The sequence below is a fragment of the Balaenoptera borealis genome (genome assembly GCF_965194805.1).
Source record: "Balaenoptera borealis genome assembly, chromosome: 2".
NCBI lineage: Eukaryota > Metazoa > Chordata > Mammalia > Artiodactyla > Balaenopteridae > Balaenoptera > Balaenoptera borealis.
In genome coordinates this window covers 36,118,543-36,143,616 of record NC_138867.1, presented here as the reverse complement: position 1 = coordinate 36,143,616, position 25,074 = coordinate 36,118,543, and the positions used below count along the sequence as shown (strand labels likewise).

At 36.9% G+C, this 25,074-nt stretch overlaps 1 protein-coding gene across 1 annotated transcript in view; it reads left to right on the top strand.

Moving 5' to 3' along the window:
* The first annotated feature begins 1,422 nt into the window (after nucleotides 1-1,422).
* C6 (complement C6) overlaps nucleotides 1,423-25,074 on the top strand; it is a 79,813-nt gene continuing 56,161 nt past the window's right edge. Inside the window, exons 1-6 of the mRNA XM_082379623.1 lie at nucleotides 1,423-1,465; nucleotides 7,133-7,295; nucleotides 8,775-8,931; nucleotides 10,202-10,346; nucleotides 14,560-14,701; nucleotides 19,678-19,816. Coding sequence (XP_082235749.1) covers nucleotides 7,153-7,295; nucleotides 8,775-8,931; nucleotides 10,202-10,346; nucleotides 14,560-14,701; nucleotides 19,678-19,816 — 726 coding nt within the window. The 5' untranslated portion in view covers nucleotides 1,423-1,465; nucleotides 7,133-7,152. The remainder of the gene's footprint in view (nucleotides 1,466-7,132; nucleotides 7,296-8,774; nucleotides 8,932-10,201; nucleotides 10,347-14,559; nucleotides 14,702-19,677; nucleotides 19,817-25,074) is intronic.

The window sequence follows — 25,074 nt, the reverse complement described above, 5'->3', positions numbered from 1 at the left end:
CTGGAAGTCTTTAGGAATTTTCTCACAGGTTCACAAGGAAAGAGCAAATTGTGTTTATAACTGCAGAGAGTTGAAGCCAACAAAAATACCTGCTAAAAGAGTGGATAAATAAAATGTAGTTGATACAATGAATGTCTGTGTTCCATTAGATTTACACTGAATAAGTCTCAGAAGCATAATGTTGAAGAAAGTAAGAAATCAAATAAAACTTTTAGCAAAATACCATTTGTGTAAATTACAAAAATACACATGGAAAATGATACTTTGTATTTTTAGGATATAAGCGCATATATCTAAATAATCATATGTAAGGACAAACATGAAATACACTAACACATAACTAATCTGGGAAAAGAAATGAAACAAGATCATGGGGGAAAATAGTGAAATAAAGTAAAAGGTCTTGCACAGACCAATGACGATATGGTTCTATAAACTGTGGAATGTGATAAATTCTGTGCATTTAAATCTTTTTAAAAATATATGCTGTCACAAAATTATATATCATGTTTTATATTTTATATATATATATATATATACACATTCCTTTGAATGTGTATACTTACACAGAGAGACACATACACATACATATTATATGACTGGAAGTATTTACTCCAAATATTAATAGTGGTTTTGTCTGTTTATAAAAAATGATTTTACTTTTCCTCTTCATACTTTTCCACATTTTCTAAATCTTTCTCAATAAATATTATATAATAAGAAAAAATCTATATTTTTTAAATTAAATGGACAAATTCCTAAAGGGGAAGGCAATTTTAAACAATTTATTCTTTTTTTTTTTTTTTAATATTTTATTTATTTATTTATTTATTTATGGCTGTGTTGGGTCTTCGTTTCTGTGCGAGGGCTTTCTCCAGTTGCGGCAAGTGGGGGCCATTCTTCATCGCGGTGCGTGGGCCTCTCACTATCGCGGCCTCTCTTGTTGCGGAGCACAGGCTCCAGACGCGCAGGCTCAGTAATTGTGGCTCACGGGCCCAGTCGCTCCGCGGCATGTGGGATCCTCCCAGACCAGGGCTCGAACCCGTGTCCCCTGTATTGGCAGGCAGATTCTCAACCACTGCGCCACCAGGGAAGCCCTAAACAATTTATTCTAAAAGGTTTTCGAAATGAAGTCAGAAACTTTTCAGTAGCAATACCTATTACAATATTCCTTGAATGGGAAAAATCATTGAAAAATCAGGACCCTGTGCAATATCTCACTCTGAAGAGTTGCAGGGTTACAGCTGATTGAAGTGATCACTTGCAAAGTCCAGAGTTTCTAGGGAATGTTTATTTTAACAGCACTCTAGGTGTTGTTAGATCTCTGGGACATGACCTTGTGTTAGTTAGCAATGGGGAAAAAAGACTTGTTTGGATTGTCTTATAAACCCTTTTCACTGTGAGTACCTATTGTTTCCTTAGCCATTGCAGATTAGTTCCCTGGATACCACAAACTCTGTTTAAGGTGAGTGACATAATGATCTCCTTTGTATTCTTAATATTTCAAAATCATAGATCATGTTTCTAACAGACTTACCCTTTCATGCATGAAAAAACATAAGAGCTTACAGCCATTTGTCTTTCTTTTAATATAAGATATAACTATTTTGCTTAATCCTCAAAAGAACCAAAATATTTATATTTCTTAAAGAAGTGTCCTTCCAGAGAGCTGTCTTGGTGAAATCAAGTTTTTCTATGAGCTAAGCTACAGTTAAAAGTAAAACAAACATACCCTTTAGCCAAAGACTAGTCATGTGCCAGAGCTCCCCAGCCTGCCCTAGCAGTGGTAAATATAATTTCTTGAGCTTCCAGGGCATGTGTGGAAGGAAAAAATAAGAAATAAGAGATTCAAGACATTTACAAGAAGATGGAAAGGAAGAACCTGCAGTTGGGGGCAAACTAGAGCATCCTCTGAACCTGTCGGGTAAGATGTGCTGAACTGCCTTAGGGACAAATCATTCATGTAAGTCAAGGACGTGGGAAGGTGACAGGTCAGAATAAAATGGATTTCATCCTGTGCTAGAATTCTCCAAATGCTCACAAAAGCCATCTTCAATGGTTCAATGGGATCACTAATTTTTAGAGTTCAAGAGGGGATGACAATTATGAGAAAACTGCAGAACTGCTGCTCTTCTACTATGTTACTGCAGTGGAAGATTTTTCATAACTATCTTCCTCTATTCACTGAACATTCTTTTTGTTCCATGTTTATAAGAAAATTGTATGGTAATGGGTGTAATGCCTGCATGAAATTTTAGATATCTTCAAAATGCCTAGAGATGTTGAAAATTAATAAATAAGGAAGCATTTGATATTAGATGCTGGACTATGCTAATAAAAAAATAAGAGAAATAATTCTTTTTATTTGAATGAAAATTATCATTTTAACATAAAACAATTTTTCCTTATAACAATAAAATGTTATAAAAAGAGAAGCTACCAATTAGCTCTTTTATTAGCATCTCCACAAATAAGAAGCTTTGGCATTACCATCTTCATTTTAGCATTTTCCAAATTGTCTCAGAATACTATAGCCAAAGAAGAGATCAGAATATTTTACATGAGTTCTGTTCTTGCAGTTTTTGATTATAATTGGAATAAAATCCCCCTATATTTTTCAAGCTTTTGGAAGTTAAAACAGATAGCGTCTGCTGAGAATTGAGAACTGGTAATCTCTTGTAATTCAACTTCTACCTATTGTTTTCAAGCTGATTCCAAAAAATACTTTAAGAATTTGTTTTCTCTACAATTGAATTATTCTGGAAAATATCTATCTGTTCAAAATTTAATAAGAAAAACAAACAACAACAAAAACCCCTCTTTTAAGTTTCCTTGCTGAAGCAGTTCCTATATGAGAAGATCCCAATTTGGGGGTGGAGGGATGGGATGGTGGTCTGTCTAGTGATTAACAGGGAAACTTCACATTGTTTAGGAGCCTCAGCTCCCAAGGGCCCTGAAGGTAGTTGAAAACCATTCAATCTCAACTTGGGTCCGATGTATAGGGTATAGGACTCATACTATGTATTTGGTCTGATCACAGCCTAATTTCTGGACACTCTTGTCCCAAAGTCTATGGTTCTGTGCTGCTGAAGAAAACCAGAAAAGGTGAGTTACATACCAGTGAAATAAAATTGACAGGCAAGTGCAGTGGTCTTTAAAGGAGCCTCTCTTTTTTATGATTGAAATAGCTTAGGGCCGTAGCAGCTTATCTATGAGTTGGATAAAAAAGCCTGGATAAAAATCATGGGGAGCATCTTCAGTTTCTCTCTACCCTCCCCAGACAATGATAATGAATTCTATTTCTTTTTATCTCATTCAATGGATACTCAAATGTGTGTCAATTCCACTTTAAATTGAAGGGTATATTCAGCCATATGTCAGTGGATTTAGTTGCTTTTATTCTAGCATTTTTCTCTGAGCTTGTAGGACAGTTTAAAAATGCTTACTGACTTACATACTAAGTTAAGTAAGTCAGAAAGAGAAAGACAAATACCCTATGATATCACTTATATGTGGAATCTAAAATATGATACAAATGAACTTACTTACAAAACAGAAACAGACTTACAGACATAGAAAACAAACTTATGGTTACCCAAGGAGAAAAAGGGTAGGTGAGGGATAAATTAGGAATTTGAGATTAGCAGATACAAACTATTATATATAAAGTAGATAAACAACAAGGTCATACTGTATAGCTCAGGGAACTATACTCAATATCCTGTAATAAACCATAATGGAAAAGAATCTGAAAAAGAGTAAATATATATATATATATTCAGTTATGTATATATAACTGAATCACTTTGCTGTATGCCAGAAACTAACACAACATTGTAGTTCAACTATACTTCAATTAAAATTTTTTTAAAAATTTAAATACTTACCGATTTATTATGAAGAAATGCTCTAACTTCTGAGCATAATGGAGAAAAAAATTTTTTTTTAGAGAAACAATTCTTATATCCGATCTCAAACTCTTGGCTTGAATGAAGATGTATAAAATGAGGAGACATTTTTTTAACTGAAGTATCCTTTCATCCAAATAAAAAAACATAAAGTAACATTAAAATATAATTTTAACTCATCCTCTGAGACTTTTGAGGGAGCCATATTTCAGTAGGGCAATTTGGCAAAATCTATCAATATTTTAAAATTCATATCATTTGACTGAGCCATTCTACTTCTAGGAATATTTGTTGGTCCCAGGATATACTACAAAAGTATGCTAAGATATAATATAAAGATGCTTATTGCATTATGTATGTATACTAAATGTCTACAGTTAGAATAATGGTTAAATTCAGTGTAATACATCTATACAGTATAAAACTATGCAGTCATTAAAAATAATGAAGTAGATAGGACTTCCCTGGTGGCACAGTGGTTAAAAATATGCCTGCCAATGCAGGGTACACGGGTTCAATCCCTGGTCCAGGAAGATTCCCACATGCCATGGAGCAACTAAGCCCCTGCGGCACAACTACTGAGCCTGTGCTCTAGAGCCTGTGAGCCAGCACTACTGAGCCCATGTGCCACAACTACTGAGCCCACACACCGCAACTACTGAAGCCCGTGCACTCTAGGGCCCACATGCTGCAAATACTGAGCCTGTGTGCTGCAACTACTGAAGCCCGTGTGCCTAGAGCCTGTGCTCCACAACAAGAGAAACCACCGCAATGAGAAGACCATGCACTGCAACAAAGAGTAGCCCCTGTTCGCCGCAACTAGAGAAAGCCCAAGTGCAGCAACAAAGACCCAATGCAGCCAAATAAATAAATAAAATTTTTTTTAAAAAAATGAAGTAGATTATTAAAAAAAAAAAAATGAAGTAGATCTATTAATATGGAAATATCTTTAAAACATATTGTGAAGTGAAAAACAAAGTACAGAGTAATATACATCATACTTCTTTTTTGTGTATATATTTAAAGAACATGCATACATGTATATGTGTAAGGGGATGTGTGGAAGAATTTTCCCGCCATTTGCTACCTATAAAAAGAGAAAACTGATTATGTGTAGGAAGAGGTTCTGGCTATAGGTAGAAGAGACCTCAGGTGTTACATTTTTCTTTCTGTTCTTTTTAAAATTTTCAAATGCAGGCATATATTATATGTATTTTTTAAATGTCAGCAGAATTTTTCTGGTTGGTTATATAATAAATCATCTTGATTTTCTTCTTCATGCATTTCTATATATTTTAGAACACAATAACTATTATCAAATAAATAAGAGGCAGACTAACTTAATATATTATGGTGTTCTAAAAATAAATTTGAATCTCAAGAGATCTCGTTTTTTATTTCAATCAACTATTACAACAAACTAGAAATAAACCAGTTATGCTATTGCTGAAACAATGGGTGACAACTGAACAGACAAGTTCATTTCTAGTCTATGAAATATCCTTAATCTGGCAGAAATTTTGAGAATAATATTACAGAAGTGGCTGTAATTATGGACTTAAATTACATTATTCAGATTTCATCAAAACCCATTTCTAAACTGTTTACTAGACTCAATTCTACAACATTTATTCATTACGTGGTATGCTTGGTCTCATTCTTCTAAATGCTGAAATGAACAAAACAGACAAAAAAGATCAACTGTCATGGTGTTCATATTCTAGTGAAGAAGGAGAAAGGAAAGAGGAGATATTTATTTAAGTTACATAGTAATTTATATATTAGGAAGGTATGAATAACAGAGAAAAATAAAGCAGTGAAGGAAGATAGGAAACACTGGTGGGAAATTGTAATTTCAAAAAAGATGGTCAGGGATCTGATTTTATTTGTAAGATGAAAAGTAACTAAAGCCATATTTCTAAATCATGTTAAACATGAATAGTCTTATTTAACATCAAAACATATTTTCAATTTTCACATGATTCTTGCTGTAATTTGAGGAGCCCATAATTTTGAAAAATTCATGACCGATAGCTACAATTAAATTTGAAACACTCAAGTGTTACTACTCTTTTGAAAAACTAATATTTATTGAGTGATGATTCTATACCAAGGATTGTTCTAAGCACTTTACATGAATTTTCTTCTTACTGAATCCTAACAAAAGTCTTGTGAAGAAGGTAAAAGTGTTATTCCTATTTTATGGATAATAAAACTGAGACACAGAGAAATTAGGTGAATGGCATTCTCTTAATATTTCTTTAAATGGAAGTTACTATACTAATTACAGCAGCATTTTCTGTACATATTTAACCATGTTGTGTGTTCTGTTAGAGATACAAAAATCAAAATGGCAATATTGGGAGGGCAGATAATGGTTTTGCAATTTCCATCCAATAACACACAGATCCTCAAGGCTCCACAGCACATGAGGAACCACTGGTCCAAGTTTTCTCTGGCATTCAGCCACATCTGAATAAACCCTCTTGTGTTCTGGATAGTGGAGTTCCAAGCATCTAGATGCTCCAGGAACACTAGTTAGCGTTATTAGAAATTCAATGAAGGAATGCATTTCATCCAAGAATGAGGAGTCTTGGGCTGTTACTTGTCACGTAGTCTCCACCTTTGTTCTTGCTTAAGCCTCAGTCTCATCATCCATAAAATGAGGGAGTTTAATCTGAAGGTTTCAAAGATCCGTTCCAGCTCTAACTTCTACGACTCTAAAAGTAGAGATAGTTGGGCAGTGAACTCTCTTTAACAAGCTTCCAAGGTGCCAGAAAAGTAAATAGAGCTTCAAAAAGAAGGGTTCCAAAGTCCTTCCCCAGGCCCCGAAAAGTATGAAAAACGGAAAGGTAGTACTAGGTAGTACTTGAGGGCACTGTCCACACACAATAAGCAGTTATTCTGAAAAGTATAAGATTATATAAAAATTTCCATTTAGGAATGAAATGAGATACAAATATATACTACATAGTTTGTCTTGTAGCCTATCACCAACAGTTCAGAGAAACTTACTAGTACTGGGGTTTGTAACTATGGGAATGTCCACCCTAAAAATCTTTAGAAATAACATTTATACTCATAAGCATGTGAATTTACGGGTGTTACTTTGCCTTAAGGAAGGCAAGATGTTTTCTAAGATCATTTTTGAGGTTGTCACTGAGAATGACCTGTAAAGTTTTACCTCACAGATGTTTGGTATGTTTTCTATCATTTCTTTTCAGGGTCTGGAGGTTCTCCAGGCATGGCCAGACACTCCGTCTTATATTTCATCCTGCTGAGTGCTCTGATTGACAAGGGCCAAGCCTGTTTCTGTGATCATTACCCATGGACTCAGTGGTCCAGCTGCTCCAAAACCTGCAATTCTGGAACCCAGACCAGACAGAGGTGGGTGTGGACTTTGTAGCTTTTCTCTGTGCCCTGTGAAACCTCAAGGACAGAGTTAGCAAAATCAAAAGTGCCACACTAAGCGATGGGAAAAAAAATATATATCTAAAAGTATAATTTTTTGCAGAGTATAATCCGCAAATTTTTTTTTTTAAATTTTGAAAAGAATTCATGAATTTGGATGGAATTTGAGGTCTTCTCCACATAAGGTTGAAATGGAGTCTACTTTTGTTCTCCATAAAAACTGAGGTGTTTCAAAGAAGTTTAATTAAGAATCTGTGCAATATTTTCAGTTGACTAACTTACTTAGAATCACTACTCAGGCTTTTTTTCAATCAGCACATAACTCTGCTTGCCTAAAGTTAGAGAGTTAATTATAGAGAATTTTCTACTCATTCAACTGAGTCTAACAGGACCTCAATTGAGGAGCACTGCTAGCTATTAGCTTGATTGTTGTCATGGACCAGAAGGCAAGAAACTGTGTTTACTTGATAACATTTAATAATTCAGCCTTTTCATCAATTCAGACTACTCATCCCCCACAGTTTCTTTAAATCTGTTAGATATTTCTATTCCGTGAAGATGCACACATGACTTGGAGGAAAAAGGCATATATTTAATGCGTTTTAACTGTTACAGCACTTTTTTAAGATCTATTTTAGAAAACTATTTTTACATATGTCGTGTGTCATTAAATCACCAACTGACTGTTCCAATAAACCATCCACGAAGGATGTAAGAACAGATTTGTTTATAATACTTCTCTACTCAAGAGTCCCTCAGTAGCTCTCTACTGCCTACCAAATAAAGTACCACAATATATTCCATCCCTCTCAATTATACACTTCTCAGGTCCGTCCCACAAGTTCCTTCATGGACGTGTCATACTCCTCCACCTCTAATCTTTGCACATGATCTTCCTTCTGAATGCCCTTCACTTTCTTGCCTGGGAAATTCACATGAATTTTTCAAAATGTATCTCTCATGTCACTTTCTCCTTTAATCTTTGGGCCCACGGCACTCTGGCTCTATCTCAATCATTGTATTTATCACCCTGTGTTGTCATCTTTTAAGCAATTTGCAGAAACTTTCTTCTTCCTTTTCTTTCCCTTTCAGTCCCTTCCAGGAACTCAGTCAGGGCCAGCTTCATGGACGTGTGAGCTGTGCAGTCACACAGGACCGCACACTGAGAAGGGCTCTGTGCTTGGCTTAATGCTCTGCAGTCATTTTCTTGAAATTATTAATAAGCTTTGAACGTGAGGCCCCCCCGTTTCCATTTTGCACAGGGCCCAACAAATTATGGACCCAGTGCTGAGTTCCAGTAAGTGGTAAGAATTGCACATATGCCACACTGCTTGATTTTCCATGAAAACCTTCTTTCCTTGTATTCACTATAATTGAGTCAATGATCTTTTTCTTATGGAGCTGGAGCCACGATTAATACACTCATTCTAAGCAGCTTTTTCCTCACTGTTACAGACAAATCGTTGTGAATCAGTACTATCTGGAAAACTTTTGCGACCAGCTTTGCACCAAGCGGGAGACCAGAGAATGTAACTGGCAAACTTGTCCTATCAATTGCCTCCTGGGAGATTATGGACCGTGGTCAGACTGTGACCCTTGTGTTGAAAAACAGGTAGGTGACATGTGGGTATATTCAGGAAATCGGAATCACAGTAAAGTTCTCAAATTCCCTGACAGACTCAACAGTCATAGAAATGCTGGATTTCTCCAATATTTGAAAATAAACTGTCCCAGCTTCCACTGAAGGAAAATTCCATTTAGCAACATTTTGGGGGGAGGGAGGATTCATTTTGCATGGTTTATCGTCATGTGAACACCAAAAAAATGTTCTTCCCCCCAGAATTGGTATTGCAGTTGCCCAGCTCTGAATTCCACTGCCTGTGCCCTCTGAGAGCTCACAAAGCAAAAACAAGTGCTAAAAAATGGGGATTTCAGTCCAAGGTTTAAAGTCAGACAGAAATGAGGGGCATTAATTAAAATGACTCCTTGCCTTTCCTCTAATTTCCCTCTCCCCATGGGAAAGTCCCTCTATTTGTTTATTGTTCCCAGCTGCAATATTTACCCATCGCAAGCTCATTCCTGTAAGGACACTGGCCCATGTGAACCCCAGTCAGGTCAGGGGCTAAGCATTCAGACATTAGGGAAGTAAAAAGAACTCATTATTGGAGCACCCACTCTCTGAGAGAAGTTGTTCTAGGCCCTTTATGTACATCACCTTATTCAAACTTCACATCACATTGTTTTTCTACCCATTTTATAGATGAGGACGTTACAGCTCATTAGGGGTTAAGTAATTTGCCCAATAATACACCACTAGAAGACTTCATTTCAAACTTGGATTTTTCTGACTTCAAAGTCAGTACTTTTTAATCCTGTCCTATTTCTTTCTTTCTCTGACTCTTTGTTTTACTACTGCCTGTTTAAAATCTTTTAAAGTGTGGAGAATGTGTCAGCCCTGGTTTCCATGGTGACTTCCTCGTGCAAAAGAGCCCCCAAATCCTTTCACATTTATCACGTCACACTATGTTTGAGGAATAAAAGAGCTACTGTTATTACCTGGAAGATTTATTGCACTCAGGACATGCTCAGTAAATATGTGTGCATTTGATTTCTATTCAATTTAGAATCATATGATTTCGGAGTTAGAACTCTTAAGAAATCTTTTATCCCAGTTCCTCATTTTACTGGTTGGAAAAGTGAGATCCAAAAGGTATTGACTTCCCTAAGGACACACAATAATAGAAATGGAAAAAGTCATTATTTAATTCAGCAAACGCCACTATAGGAAAAATCACTACTGTGATTGAGAAGCCCAGTTTTCTTAGATAGTTTTTGGCTTTGACCCAGCCTCAGTTACTCACCTTTCTCTCCTTTTCTTTCAGTTTAAAGTTAGGTCCATCTTGCGCCCCAGTCAGTTTGGAGGACAACCCTGTACTGAGCCCCTCATGACCTTTCAACCATGCATCCCATCTAAGCTCTGCAAAATTGAAGACGTTGACTGCAAGAATAAGTTCCGCTGTGACAGTGGTAATGTACTTTTGGAAAATGTTCAGTCTTCATTAAAAATGACTAAATAAATTTATTCCAATTGACTCCCAGTGAAAGTCATGATAGAGAAGTCCCACCATATTTTAAGCCTGTGGTGACAGGGGTGTTATGCTCCCAATTACATGCTATTCATGTGTAAAATTACAGCTTTCAAGCTATAATCATCTTGACCACTTACTTGATTCATGTGCTCATCAAGTACCACTCCCAGGTTCCGACACTGTGATACAGCAGTAGGAAGAGAATGAGGAGGAGGAAACGGAGGAAGAGGCAGATACTTTTAAAAATCGGCTATTAATAAGCACAAATCTAGAATCAGAATAAGCAATTGAAAAGGAGTGACAGATTTTTAAAATTTTAATATAGTTTATTAAGATAAGAATATTAAAGTTAAGATAGTATGTCAAGGGGATGACTAGAGATGATGTGACAGATTTTCTGGTGTGGTCCATTGAACGACTCCAAAGGTAATTGGCAGAAGAGGAAGTTGAAAATGATTTAAATGGTGGCAACGTTCCCTTCAAGTCCAATTCTCATTCAGATTTGTAAATTTTGATATTTAAGTATCATTAGATTATAATCAAATTTTGAATATACCGCTTAATCTATGTATTCTCTTGCTGATTAATGGCTCTCCAAAGCTCAACACTTTGAACAGTCTAGATGAGATTTCTACACACTTTTTCAGGAAAGGTCCAGATGGTAAATATTTTAGGCTTTGCTAGCCATACGGTCTATGCAGCAGCTATTCAACTCTGGCATCCTAGCATCAAAGCTGCCATAGACAGTAGATAAACAATTGAGCATGGCTGTGTTCCAATAGAATTTTATTTACAAGAGCAAGTGGCAGGTCAGTTTTCGTCCATGGGCCATAGTTCACTGATTTCTTATATAAATAGTCAATTTAAAGTTAAAATTAGAGTTCAGATGACTAAAATCCCATCATTTCTGTGTACTCTGAGATACACTGAAAAGTATTTAGAACTAAATAGCAGATTTCAAATTCCTATAAAAAATTGACCCCAGACTTTGGTCTAATGTTTCTCTCTTCTTACTCCTTGCTTCCTGCCTTCAGCTTTGCCAATCTTTTCTGAATGTCAGGCAGGAATGCTGGTGCCAGGGTTTTCCCTCTGTGCCTCATCCCCCAAACCTGAGATGTGAGGGTGGGACCTGGGTAGAGAGATAGACATTATGCCTACAAAAATAAGGTCATGTCACATATTGACAAAAGAGGGAATATAAGAAAAATCTTGATGGCAATGGCTCAGGGGAATGCAGACCTTAGCATTATAACCAGAATATTAAGATAAAAATTTAGAACTGAAGCATAGCTATTTGAACCTTGAAGGGTAGTTTTTAGAACAGATTACCAGGAAGAACTCTTTTATTCAACAGACGATAAATCTATGAAATTTATTACAAAAGAGCTTTGTTTAGACCAAAAATATCCACAAGTTTGAGAAGGCTTTAGATACATCCATGAGCTAACAATTCATAATGAGAGATTTCAGGAAAGTTAGTGGTATAGGCACAACTGATCTCTACTTCATCAGCAATATGTCCATAACTAGTGATATAAACTGAACTGTTGAAATACATCTGTAATGGTTGGTAAGCAGCTGCTACCCTGAGGTCTCTTAGTGACCTCTGCCCTACTGTCCAGATCCCTTCACCAAGAATCCCTAGATCTTCCCAGGATCCAACCATTAACTAGCTAATCCCTGGCACAAATATGGTTGGAATCCATTCTGATTGAGTGGTGCCATGGCCTATTGGTTGTTAAATATTCCACTGAAGATGATATATCACTGTGCTCTCCTAAAAACATCCACTAATGCCACTCTGAAAGGGAATAAAATGTTGAATGGACCATTATTTGTCTGACTCAGGATACTCAGAATGATGTTTGGCTCAATTAACAACAACATCAAAAAATGTCTATCTTTCCTTTCCTCTCTCATGATTGCATCTTCAGAGTCCCCCAAGACTAAATATATTACTTTAATGTATACATGGATCTTTGAGAAGTACCCATGAGAATAATCCCCATGCACTATGCCAACTCCTCTCTCAAAGTTGTAACTTTAAGCATAAAGATGAGAATTTGCAACTAGTTATAAAAATAATATACCATTGTAGTAACACAAATCAGTTCAAGTAAATAGGAAAATCATGTACAATTCAAATGACTACATAGTTCCAGGTGTAAAGATATATATGCATGTGCTGGCTAAAGCATGCTGACTTCTCCAAATCCTGTACTATCCGAACTTCCCTTCATTTTTCCCATTCCTTCTTTGGTATAGGATATATTTATGGCTTACAATCTCTCTCCCCTTGTGCTTCCTATTCCATTGTGTTTCCAAGGCCTGGAATCATTCTCAGCTGTGTCCCATCACAGACCTATATCACTCCTGTCACCCATTCCTAAACATCACTGAAGAGAATTCCTCTTGATTTCATCCCCACCCTTGCTAATAAATCCTCTCTAATATCCCGGGAAGTACCAAATGAATAGAATTCCTAACATATCTGGTACCCTGATCACAAACCTAGGTTAATGAGAACCGTACCTTACATGTGTACCCCTACCTCCACCTGATAAAATGGGATATTTTTTAATGTAACTGTATCAAAAATTTGCTTTTGTTCAAATTTGTGAGTGCTAGGTTCAAAACTTTTAAAAACTGTAATATTTGTCCTTTCTTTTTCTTTAGGAAAAGCCTCTCTATTGCATACTAAATTACCCATTCTGTTCTGCCCTAAGAAAAGCAAACAGAAAAACTAGAGATGTGCTGTTTTAAAAACAGAGCATCTTTCAGGTTATATCTTGGGAATGACAGGAATTCAATTCCCTCTGTATTTTCAGTCTTGTATGTTTATGATGCTCAGAACTATAATAATGGTCTCGATACAAGATTTTGAATAATCAAAGGAGGACTTAATTACTTTCATTACATTCTACCTTCTTACTGAATGTTATTAACCAAAAAACTAAGTACTTTCTGGGGAACTCCCTATTAGTACAAAAATTTAATTCAGCAGAATACCCAATTTCCCCAAGCATTTCAGTTAGTCCAAATAGTCATGCATAGCTGTAGTGAGAGGTTGATCACAATTTAAAATAGGTAAGCAGATAATCCTGAGTAAAACATTTAATCATTGTCAGTGAGACCTGTACGTAATGGTACAGATGCCAGCATCCTTGACTATAGGCAAGAGGCTGAGGGGCAGGAGAAGGGGTATCTGTCATTGTACATAAAACATTTCAATTTCAGTAATATATAGGCACATACTGATTCCTAGGATCCTTATGAAACTCATCAAGTTTAAAAAGGAAGGGAATTGTCTGGGTACATGGAGTTGGTACTATTTTCTAAATTCACTCAAACTGCTACCTAATACTGTAGTACCTAGGCATTTAATTTGTCCAAAAAAATAATTAGATATATTAACTTATATGCAGTGAAACAATTAACAGTAATCATAAACAGTGAATATCTAGATTAAAATATGTAGTAATTATGTATAGTAAAATACACAGATAGTAAGTGTGCAATTTGATTTTGACAAATATATACACCCATGTAAACAACCCCCAATCAAGGTACAGAAAATCTCCATAAACCCAAAAAGTTCCTTCTTTCCTCTTTCCAGTTAATCCCTCTCCTTGTAGTTGAACATCAGATAAAGGATTCAAATGGCATGACTCTTCTGTGTTGGGCTTATTTCACACCCAACATAAAATTTCAGACATTCAGCCACGTTGTTATGTGTACCAGTAGATGTGTGTGTGTGAAATTATAGGTTTTTTGAAAAAAACAGTGACCTTGAGTCTGTTATCCTGAATCAAAAAAAAAAAAAAAATTCTGAGCCTATTGTTAATTTTCTCCTACAGAACATGACTTCTGCAGCAAGATCACTGTAATGGTAATGGGATTCCAGAATTATTTCTCTTATTTAAGACAATGAGCTCAATAGTGACTAAATAATTATATCCTGACTCTTGTAATCCTAAAAGATAAGGGAAAACATCAGTTTGTCATTCCATTTCCATATTTCCTAAATTTTTATCAAAAATAATGAAAACTTGCCCTCAACCTTCCCTTGAAATTTAAAGTACTCATGTTTCAAATCAGCAAATACTTTCTTAAATGACCATTTGTTGTCAATGTTGCTGTTTCTTGACTAGGTCGCTGCATTGCCAGCAAGTTGGAATGCAATGGAGAAAATGATTGTGGAGACAATTCAGATGAAAGGAATTGTGGGAGAAAAAAATCAGTATGCTCACGGCAGTATAATCCCATCCCTAGTGTACAGCTGATGGGCACTGGGTATGTACCATCTTTTTATCATTTGGGAAGTAGGACCATCTCAGAACTAATGAGTTGGAAGCAACAATGAAGCAATGAGACCCACCATTGTCTACATTCCTCATTAACCTCTTACTCCTCTCACCAGCCCTGTCCCTGACACTAGGCTACCATGCTCAAGTAGCATGTGGCCATAATCCTCATTCCTAAGGAATAAAAGAATTTAGCATTTTCATATTTAGTTCGTAGTAGACAGTGCTGTGAGTACTTCATAAACGTAGTTTGTTTTAATTCTTATATAGCCTTCTGACAGCTCTGGAGGGGATCAGGGCAAACTGGTGGGAGGCCAGCCAAGCTGAGAGGTACCAGGGTGGATTCCCGGGACTACACCTTGAAAGGGTGAGGACCCACTCAGAAATGTGCAGTCTCCACATCTGTATGTTGGAAGACTACAAACTGATTTGAGGTTAGGTCCTAACATTTCCTAATTAGAGTTGATTTCAATGAGAGTGCTTCAACAGCATCTTCTTATCAATGTGCAGAAATCGTTTCCTTCTTCTCCATTCCCTGGAAGAAAACCTCAGCCAAAAACTCCTACTGACAATGGGAAAAAGAGTATCAAAAAGTATGCTTGTGAGTGTACTGAAAGTGAAAACACTAAAGAAGCAAAACCATTCTTCAAGCGTGAGAGGCAAGCCCTGAACCAATAGTGGAGACAGAGCCAGAAGGAAAGGAGTCAGGCAAACACAGAAAAAACAGGGTGATAAAAAAACAATGATGTGAAAAGGTAGGGGAGTAAGAGGAGATGTGCACATGGCGAGGGTGTCCAAAACTTCCTCTTACATGGACTATGTGAGGTATGGATAGGTCAGTACAGTTTAAAGGCAGAAGGTCAGACCTGCATTACCATCTGGTTCTACTTGTCCAACTTACAAACCAGGAAAATGAGCCTCAGTGAGATTAAATAACCTGTCCAAGTTTAACAGCTAGTAAATGGAGGAACAGGATTCAAATCCAGACTCCAAGACCTGGGTTATTTCTACCATCTCATTCTGATTTGGGACAGTATCCACCTTAGAGATGGGAACATAATGGAAGAAACCTTGGTGGGCCATGCAACCCTCCTCCTGATCTTTAAATAGTGCTCAGAAATTCTAATGTTCCTATTTTAGGTCATGAGGACATTGGAGGTTTGTCAAGGGATTCTAAATTCATTAGACTGAGACAGTGTCTGAGAAAACTTGAGGAAATACAAGAAAAATTGAAAACAAGAGCTAAGCCTTAGTTGGAAGCATAAGAAAAACCAGTAATCTCTTCTACTCTCCTTTTCTCATGGTAAAGAATTCTTCTTTCAATTTTTGCCCGGAAAGCAAATAGTTTTCTATAAACTTTTATTGCTTTGTAGTGGGTTTTTTTTGTCTTTACTTGTACGGCCAGACTTGCATAAAATGAAACCTTGAGGCACCAAAGACAAAGAACAGAAATTGCAAATACAACCTCATTTGATTAGAAGAAAAACTAGAAGCTATTGAACCAAACTCAAGGACAGCAGTACAATGGAACAGCCATTAGTCTGGAAATAAGGGGAGCCGTGTTCTAGACCTACTTCTGCATTAATTCATTAGATCGTGACCAAGTAATTGGACATCTCTGGGCTGTAGTTTCCTCATCTGTACGTTGGATGACTACAAACTGATTTGAGGTTCTGTCCTAAGAACTCCTAATTAAAGTTGATTTCATCAAGAATGTTTCAACAGCATCTTATCAGGGTACAAAAATGGTTTCTTTTTTTCCTTTCTTTGGGAGAAAAACTCAGCCAAAAACTCCCACTGCTAATCACATTTTCTAACGTTCTGATTGATTAAGGGTGACATTACAAACTTGCCTCTTGTTCAGTTGGTCTAGACTCTAGAGTTACAGCTGGGGAGGACCACATGCTCTGTGTACTTTGGCAGAAGGACCGAGTGGGCCCCTGCCAACCAGAGCTGTTGTCCCAAGAATTCTCAGAAATGAGCAAAACCTACTGGCTCAAGGACAGCCAGTCCTCTCCTCGCCTCCCCAGGGATTGAGAGTTTTGAGAGCTGCTTACTGGAATCTCTCTAACCTCCTGGCCTTAGAATCTCTGCCTCCCTCCAACACATTTCTACCCAAAAAAAGAAGTTTCCGGGGTGGCTGTCCCTCTTTTTAAATGGCATCTCTCCAAGAAAGAATTTAATAAGACATACCAACATTGTTACTTTGTCAACATCAGTCACAAGGTCTGAAATCTGAAGCAAGAATCAGGCGACAGTAGTATGCTGTTTGTTTTTTCTCAGGCTCAGCCAAATTACAAACACGTACACATACACACACACACACACACACACACACACACACACGTATAATACATGAACACACGTGCATATTTATGTATCTGTATATATGAAAATTTTAATTAAATTCAAAAAGTTACAAAATATAACATTAAAGAAAAATTAGATAAAATACTTTAGAAACCTAAAATATTAAAAGCCACGATGTATTTGAAACACCAAAATATTTAAAGTCAACTTAAATGCCACAGAGGGGAGGAGAAAGAATAGAGCTCAAAATTGCTGCAGAGTTGGCTTCACTCCTAAAACTTTCCTCAGACGTGCCCTGACAGAGTCACCTCCACAAAAATCCTATCTTCAGGCTCTCTGCAAGCAGCTGCTACCTTCATAGATTCCTCATGACCTGGGAACCATTTTTCTCAAGCCCTTTCTTGTTTGTGACAAATTTATAGTACATGGTATAAGGCAGTTAAAGGTAAACAATTCTTTTTTCCTCATTGATCCCTCTTAACTCAGAAAATGAAAGAGTCTTAAATACGTGTGTTTGTCATGCTAATTTAAGTACTTTGGAAAGTTCTTTCCAGACCAGCTCCTCTTACTTCCTCTCTCAAATACCCATTGATACAAATTCAAATATGGGTGAGAATTTGACTAAGAGTTACAAGTCACAGAACCCACAGAAATCACTCTTTTTTTTTTAAACAGCTTTATTGAGATCTGATTCACATATGGGCCCTCCTGCTGTGTACCTCATTTATTCTCACACTACTGCCACACTCACAACACTTCTGATGCCAGATGTGGGGTAGGTGTCCCCCCACCAAGCAATTCTCTGTGCCACCAGCCAGGAGCCCTACAGTTTAACTGAATTTTGACCCAATCTACTTAGAGATAGTGTCAGATCCCATAGGTTAAGGGCTCAGTCCTGCAAAACTGCCCTTGCCCCCCTACAATGTCAGATGCCAATTGCAATTTCAGGTCTCACCTGTGCCTCTGACACATCGAAGATTTCCAAGAACTCATCCTTGGGTTTGATTAATTTGCAAGAGCTGCTCACAGAAATCAGTAAAATAACTTACTTATATTTACCAGTTTACTACAAAAGGATATGATAAAGGATACAGATGAACATCCTTTTGGGAGAGATGGGTAGGGCAAGGATGTGGGAAGGGGAATGAGCTTCCATGCCCTGGTTAGGTACCACTCCCCCACACCTCCATATGCTCACCAACCCAGAAGCTCTCTGAACCCCATACTTTGGGGATTTTTATGGCGGCTTCATTACATACGTGTGATAGATCATTACTCCTATTTCTAGCTTCTTTCCCCTCTCTGGAGAATGGAGGGTAGGGCAAAAAATTCCAAGCCTTGAATCATGGCATGATCTTTCTGGTGGCCAGCCCCCATCCAGGAGCCCACCAAGAGTCACCTCACTGGAACAAAAGACACTGCTGTCACACAAGAAATTCCAAGGGATTTAGGAGCTCTGTGTCAAAACCTGGGGTCAAAGAACAAATATAGAACAAAAGATGCTGTCAGTGTTCTCATCATTCAGGAAATTACAAGGGTTTTGAGAGCTTTGGTCCAGGAAATGGGGGGCAGAGACCAGTATATATATTTTCTATTATCTCATCTTATGTAATCCAGCATTATCAATTTTTTTTTTTCACAGCTACAGTTTAAAAATATTTATTGTGTTTTACATTAGGGGAAGAATTTCTAAATATAAAGCAATGGAAGAAATTAAAAGACAAAAATGTATTTGAATGTCCTTCCAACAATATTTACAAGTTTTTACAATGTATACATCATCATGATAAAATTAATGAAGAAGATGAAAAATAAAAGAGTTTTTAAGAAAGGGGGAAAGAAGTAACATACAACTTTTATGTTTATATAACAGCATTATCAAATTTTTGACACAAAACTTTTTTTTTCACAGAATACATATTAATATCTATAAGAACTTGGAAAACAATTCACATTCTGGAAAAGTTTTCATCTACCACAAAACAATTTCTTAAATACTTGATTTGTACTAAGCTAATTAGTCTCTCCATGCTTCAATTTCCTCATTTGTAAAATGGGTATAATAATTATATCTATATCACATGGTTATCATAAATATTAAGTAAATATAATATTAATATTAAATACAGATCAAACAGTACTAGACTTATAGTAAATATTATGTAAGCATTTGGTAAACAAATTTTAAATATCATTATAGTTATTAATAAAAACAATAATATGATTACAATTCTATTAAAATATTGCTATTACTATTTCATTATTAGCTCTCTATAAGAATTCTTTTACTGTATCATACTGAAGGAAGTGAACCCAGATTGGCATTAATTATGTAATAATTTATTTCATAATCTACTTCCAAAGTTTGTACTTGTTCTGTAACTCATGAAATAATTATAAACTCAAATTTTATGTCATGATGACAGCCTAGAACAATTAAATAAGTGGAATAGGGAGAACCTAACAGAGCCAGAGGGGCTGAGTTTGGCTTCCAGCCCTTTTTGGGTACCTCACCATAAACTACAAAAAATGGGCTTTCCTTCAAGCCATTTGTCATGAGTCAAAAATGTCTAAGAGAAGAATTTCTTTCATATACAGTAAATTTTAAAGATTGCTCTACATCTATTGAATTCTTAAAAATTACTTTGTTTTTAGGTTTCACTTTCTGGCAGGAGAGTCCAGAGGAGAAGTCCTGGATAACTCTTTCACTGGAGGAATATGTAAAACTGTCAAAAGCAGTAGAGCAAGTAATCCATACCGTTTCCCGGCCAATCTGGAAAATGTCAACTTCGAGGTACGACAGCTTATCATGGGGCACCCCAAACGCCAATGGTGATTATAAGCTAAATTTCCAATGAAAAATGGGTCATGAAGGAAGGGACAGAATAAAAAGGTAATGAACATTTTTCATCACCTTTTACGTGTTGGTGTTTAATCCTTCCACAACCCAGTGAGGTCAGCGTTATTATCATCAATTTACAGATGGAAAATAGGGAAACTAATTTGTCCAAAGTTAAACAGCTAGTAAGTAGTGGATTAGAGATTTAAGCACAACTTTTCCAAATTCCAGAGTCCATGCTTTCTCCCGTGAACAAATATCTGTAACATGTCCCCACTCAGATAAATGACTTGGTTTATTCAGAATTTTCTTCTACCATAGTTAGTTCTCTCAGATAACCACAAAATTTAGACATAACAGAGTGCCTGGCTTCTAAAAAAAAAAAAATTAAGATGAATTTAAGTATAACGTGGGTAGTTCTGCTTACTTTCCACCCCATTTTATTAGTTGGTTTGGTTTTCTGTTTGTTTTCCTGAGCGGTAACAAGCAGCATACTATATATTCTCAGAATCTAGCCCAGTGCCTTACACATGACAAGTACTCCATACTTGCTGAACTAAACAATTTGTTTCTTTTAATTTATGATAAAAGAAACAGGAAAGACATGACTTTAATGGCTACATCCATGCATACAAATTTGACATACTAGAGAGAATTTCAGAAAATCTAATGATTTCTGAGACCACTTTACAGATGCTATGCGTTCAGCAAAATTCATTCAATCCCTTCAAAAAAAAAAACTTTTATATTCATATAAATACAGGCATTTTCCAATTTGACAAACTCAATTTAAAAACCATCTAATATATGTTAATGGGTGTGGGGAAATGTCCTTGGGGTCCAACTGCCAAATTCAAACACCTTTGGGGAGACTTACCCTGAGAAGTCCCGTCCCTGCCTGGAGGTAGATGCGACAAGAGTAATATGTGACTCTGACCAGGTAAAGAGAATACTCACTATCTCCCCACAGATCCAGAAGATGTTAACCCCAGAGGGTCCACCACTACCAAGGGAGGTAGAAAAGGTCTTGCTGGTATGCTGAATAGGAACTCAGAAGAGACCTTTTTCCAAAGAAAAAATGACATCAAAAAGTCTGTCAATGATAGAAGATGTATTCTATTCTTAAGATGTATTGAGTAGGCTTTGTAGACAGAGCTAAAACCCAAACATTTACATATAATATCATTATGTTGGAGGATGCTTTCTAACTCCTAAACAACCAATCCATAAGCTTACTTTCAAAACACAATAATTTCCAAAGAAACATACTGCCTATATTCTCTGCAAGCATCCCTTTTATACAGTTTTACAAGTAACAAATGTTAAGCTCAGCACAAGAGAGCAAATATGGGCTTAGGTAACACTTTACACTTATATGATACCTATGGTTTTCAAAGTACTCGCATATGTTGTTTTACTCAAGTGCCATAACAACCTTCCCAGAAAGAGAAATTTATTTTATGTTCATCTTACTTACAGGAGATTTAGGATCATTGAAGTTAGAAACTTTCTCAGAGTAATGCAGCAAGTAAATGGCACAGTGGAATTAGAACTGCTGGCTCCTGGCTCCAAGTCCAGGGCTGCCTGTGCCAGATGAGACGTTGATAGTAATATCAAGAGAGATATTAACGACTCTGCAATGAGTGCCAGGTCCGAGTACCTTTCCTAAACTATCATTTAAAAGGTATCACCTGTGAAGTTCACCAATGGTGTGCCAGAGCCAGCTCTTCCAGCTTAAAAAAGCCAACTGTTAAATTTTCAGGATTTTTGCAAGTTGATTATTAAACACAGCCATTATTAAATATTAAATATATAACCTGACAATTAAATAAAGATATTAAAAACACAGGTGATAATTACTCAAAATGTATCACTTCTCAATTACTTTGCCACATTTGACCATTCTCTATGCCCTTGAGGTTGCTTACATCTATTGTATCTTAAAAATACTATATAATAATTTGCAGGACACAACACTTAACCATCAAAGCCAACTGTCAGTCTTTGCTAAACGTTATAAACCATTAATTGTCCCACCAAAAAATATTAATAATTTGCTACTGTGCATCTCTTCCCAAGTTTGAATGCAGGGGTGTCATATAGGTAGCTTGAAATCAGCTATAGTAGGAATATTTATGCCACAAGAAAAGGCAAACGCTGTAGTAAGTCACAGATTTTTTTTCCCTCTCAGAGAATTGGTTGTTAAACATTTACTAGCAGAATGTTGGATCCACCCATATAATTTAGTAACCCAAGCGTGCATGACAAGTTACATCAGGAAATACAGCCTGAAAAATCCTCATTCAGAAGAAAGTAGACTCATTTCGTTATCCATGTAGTTCTGAAACTTGCCCAACCTTAAGAAGCTGCCTGAGCTAACCTCTAACTATACGTCATTGAACTTTAGATAATATTCAATTGCTGAGGAAGGTCTTGGTGATATTTCTTCAAACAAAGATTTGGAAAAGACCAGACCCAAGGTCACAGCTATTGGTTTACTTTCCACTGATCTCTTTATTACTTTGTTCATACCGTTAACAGGCAGCTGTGCAAATCTAAGCTATTCCTTACTGAAAACAGTAGAGGAAGAGAAATTCAGCAGGCATCTGACTTCCTTTCTTCTACAGTATCGGAGCTTATTGAGACAGATGAAATCATGGGCTGGCTGGCACACAAAGATTAGAGGGGGCTCCTGAAAGGAAGGCAATTGGGCAGCAAGTCAGAACGGAAGACCATAGGAAGAATTCTGCCCCTCAGGGATCTTCCGAACACTAAATACAGAGCTAAATACCATAAGATACAGAGCTAAATACCATAAGATCCCTGCACCAGTCCCCAGAGTTGTATCAGTGTCTCAGGAATCCTCCTCTCGTTTCTTTGGAGCTGCTGCTCGCTACCAGGTGTACGCTAAAGCACTTGCTGTCACCAGCAAACTACAGAGTGCAGTTACCACTAGACTTTTGAGTCTTACCAATATACTGACCTACCTAGACAAGGTCTCTTGCTATATCCCAAAGCCTCAAGCCTTCGTAGATCTGCAATGCCCCCAAAGCCTCCCTAAATCCCTTGTGAAATTCACAACTTCAGGTTCTGTCTCTAACCCTCACACCACAGAAACTAGGTGTCCCTCTGTCCCCTCCATTCCCCAAGTCTCTCTTAACTCTCTTCTGCCCCTCCCTACAAACCCAGCTCCTTTCTTCAAACACAAAAGTGAAAGTGTCAGCACATATCGAGCCCCAGGAGGTCATCAGCCCACAGGATCCACAGGTAGTCAGGATGGGCTAGGAATAAGATGTAAAATGAGGATTAAACCTTTTCCCCAGAGTTTGCTTAACATCTCTTCCTGGGAAAAGCTAGGAAGATGGAGCTAATCAGAGCCCACCAGCTGTTCCTTACACCTCACGAAAAGAACTCATCTTCCTCCTTTCAAATGTTGTCTTGGCTTTCCATATTCCCATTCATGGAACAGCATTCCCATTCATTCATTCATTCATTCTCTCTCTCTCTCTCTTTCTCTCTTTCTCTCTCTCACACACACACACATACACATTTACTTGGTCAAAAACTTCTGTTGACTTACCTCCTAAATATCTTTCAAATCCACCACTTTCTCTCTACCCAACCACCATTCCCCTATGCCTGGCCATTCTCCTGAATCACTTGGCTGATTGCAACAGTTTTTTAAACTGCTCTCCTTGCCTCTACTTATTTATCTGTAGTTAACATGATCTTTGCAAAACAAATGTGATGACAAACATTCTCAATTTTTCAATCACTCAAATAATATTTTTAAAGAACTTATCAGATGCAAAATCTTGTATTTAGAAGTCAACTCGGATGCTTTAGCAGGGCATACAAGGCCAGGCCCCAGTTTCCCAGTTCAATCTAATTTTTCAGCACTGCTCATCTATAAAACTGCCTTCCCACCAAGCCAATATAGGTGGTCAGATTTTCTCTGAGCTTCTGCCCAGGATACCCAATGCCCCTACCTTACGTGCAAATATTGTTTTCTTTAGGCTGACACATCTTTTCTTGTGTGAGAGTTAATTTATAAAATAAAATATTTGTAGTCTGAGTTTTTTTAGGCAAATGGTAAAGAAATGTCAACAACTACATTTAAATATGGTTGTGCTGCTTTGTTGTTAACAGATGAGCTTCATTTGTGGACATTTTAAATGCTAACTAGCAGGCACTGCAATGTCTCAAAGGAACACTGAACTTTTGACTGTATTTTACTGTTGAGCAAGATTCTTTTGCAGCTGGGTTATTTCTTCTCTTGACTAATTGTGCGAGCTATTTAATTGTGACAGGTGGTTTGCCTCACAGTGCATTTTAATACTGAATATTTTAAAACAAGAGATTTTTCCATTGCAAACCAGACAAGCATTTTTTTTTTTATTGGAGTATAGTTGATTTATAATGTTGTGTTAGTTTCAGATGTACAGACAAGCATTTTTAACATAAAGAAGTACTCTTCAATCAATTTACTTTGCAACTTTAAAAAATTTGTCCATTGTTCTCTTCTTACCAGCAAAACCATAACAAGGATTTACCTTGGACTTGGCAAATACCTGCTCCACTCATAATTCAAGTCCCACTGGCTGTTTTTTTTCTTCTACCCAGACCCAGTCAGGTGAAAACTGATAACCACCCACCCGGCAAAACCAATGGATTATTTGATTATTTGTCCTCTGTCTTGCAGACTTGGCCAGTGGAGTGCTAATGCCCAACCTATGAATAAGACTAAAGGGTTGGTGATGGAGCCTGAGCAGGGTAGGACAGGATCTGCCCTCCCCTTTTCTAGGCCTCATTTTTCTGAAAGATACCTTCCATTAGCTTGCAAATGGCATCAAGTTCACAGGCAGACTAAAAATAACTCTCTATTCTTATCACCTCACTAAATCTCAGTTATGGAGTCATTTCCTTGATAGAGGTTTCCCTGGTATTGCCTCTCTGAGTTTTATAGTTATTTGTGACACTCCCCTTGGCAACACAACACTACCCACATTGAATTAAGTATCTGTGATTATCTTTCTTCCTCAATAAACTTTGACTCCCTGAAGACAGGGAATAACACTATACCTCCTTCTCTAGCAAGATGGGTCCTCAACAAACCATTTACTGAATGCATACATGAATGAATGATCATTGCATTAAGTGTTCACGAGTAACTCCAATATTTCCTAAATTACGTCTTACTTCATATGGATTTT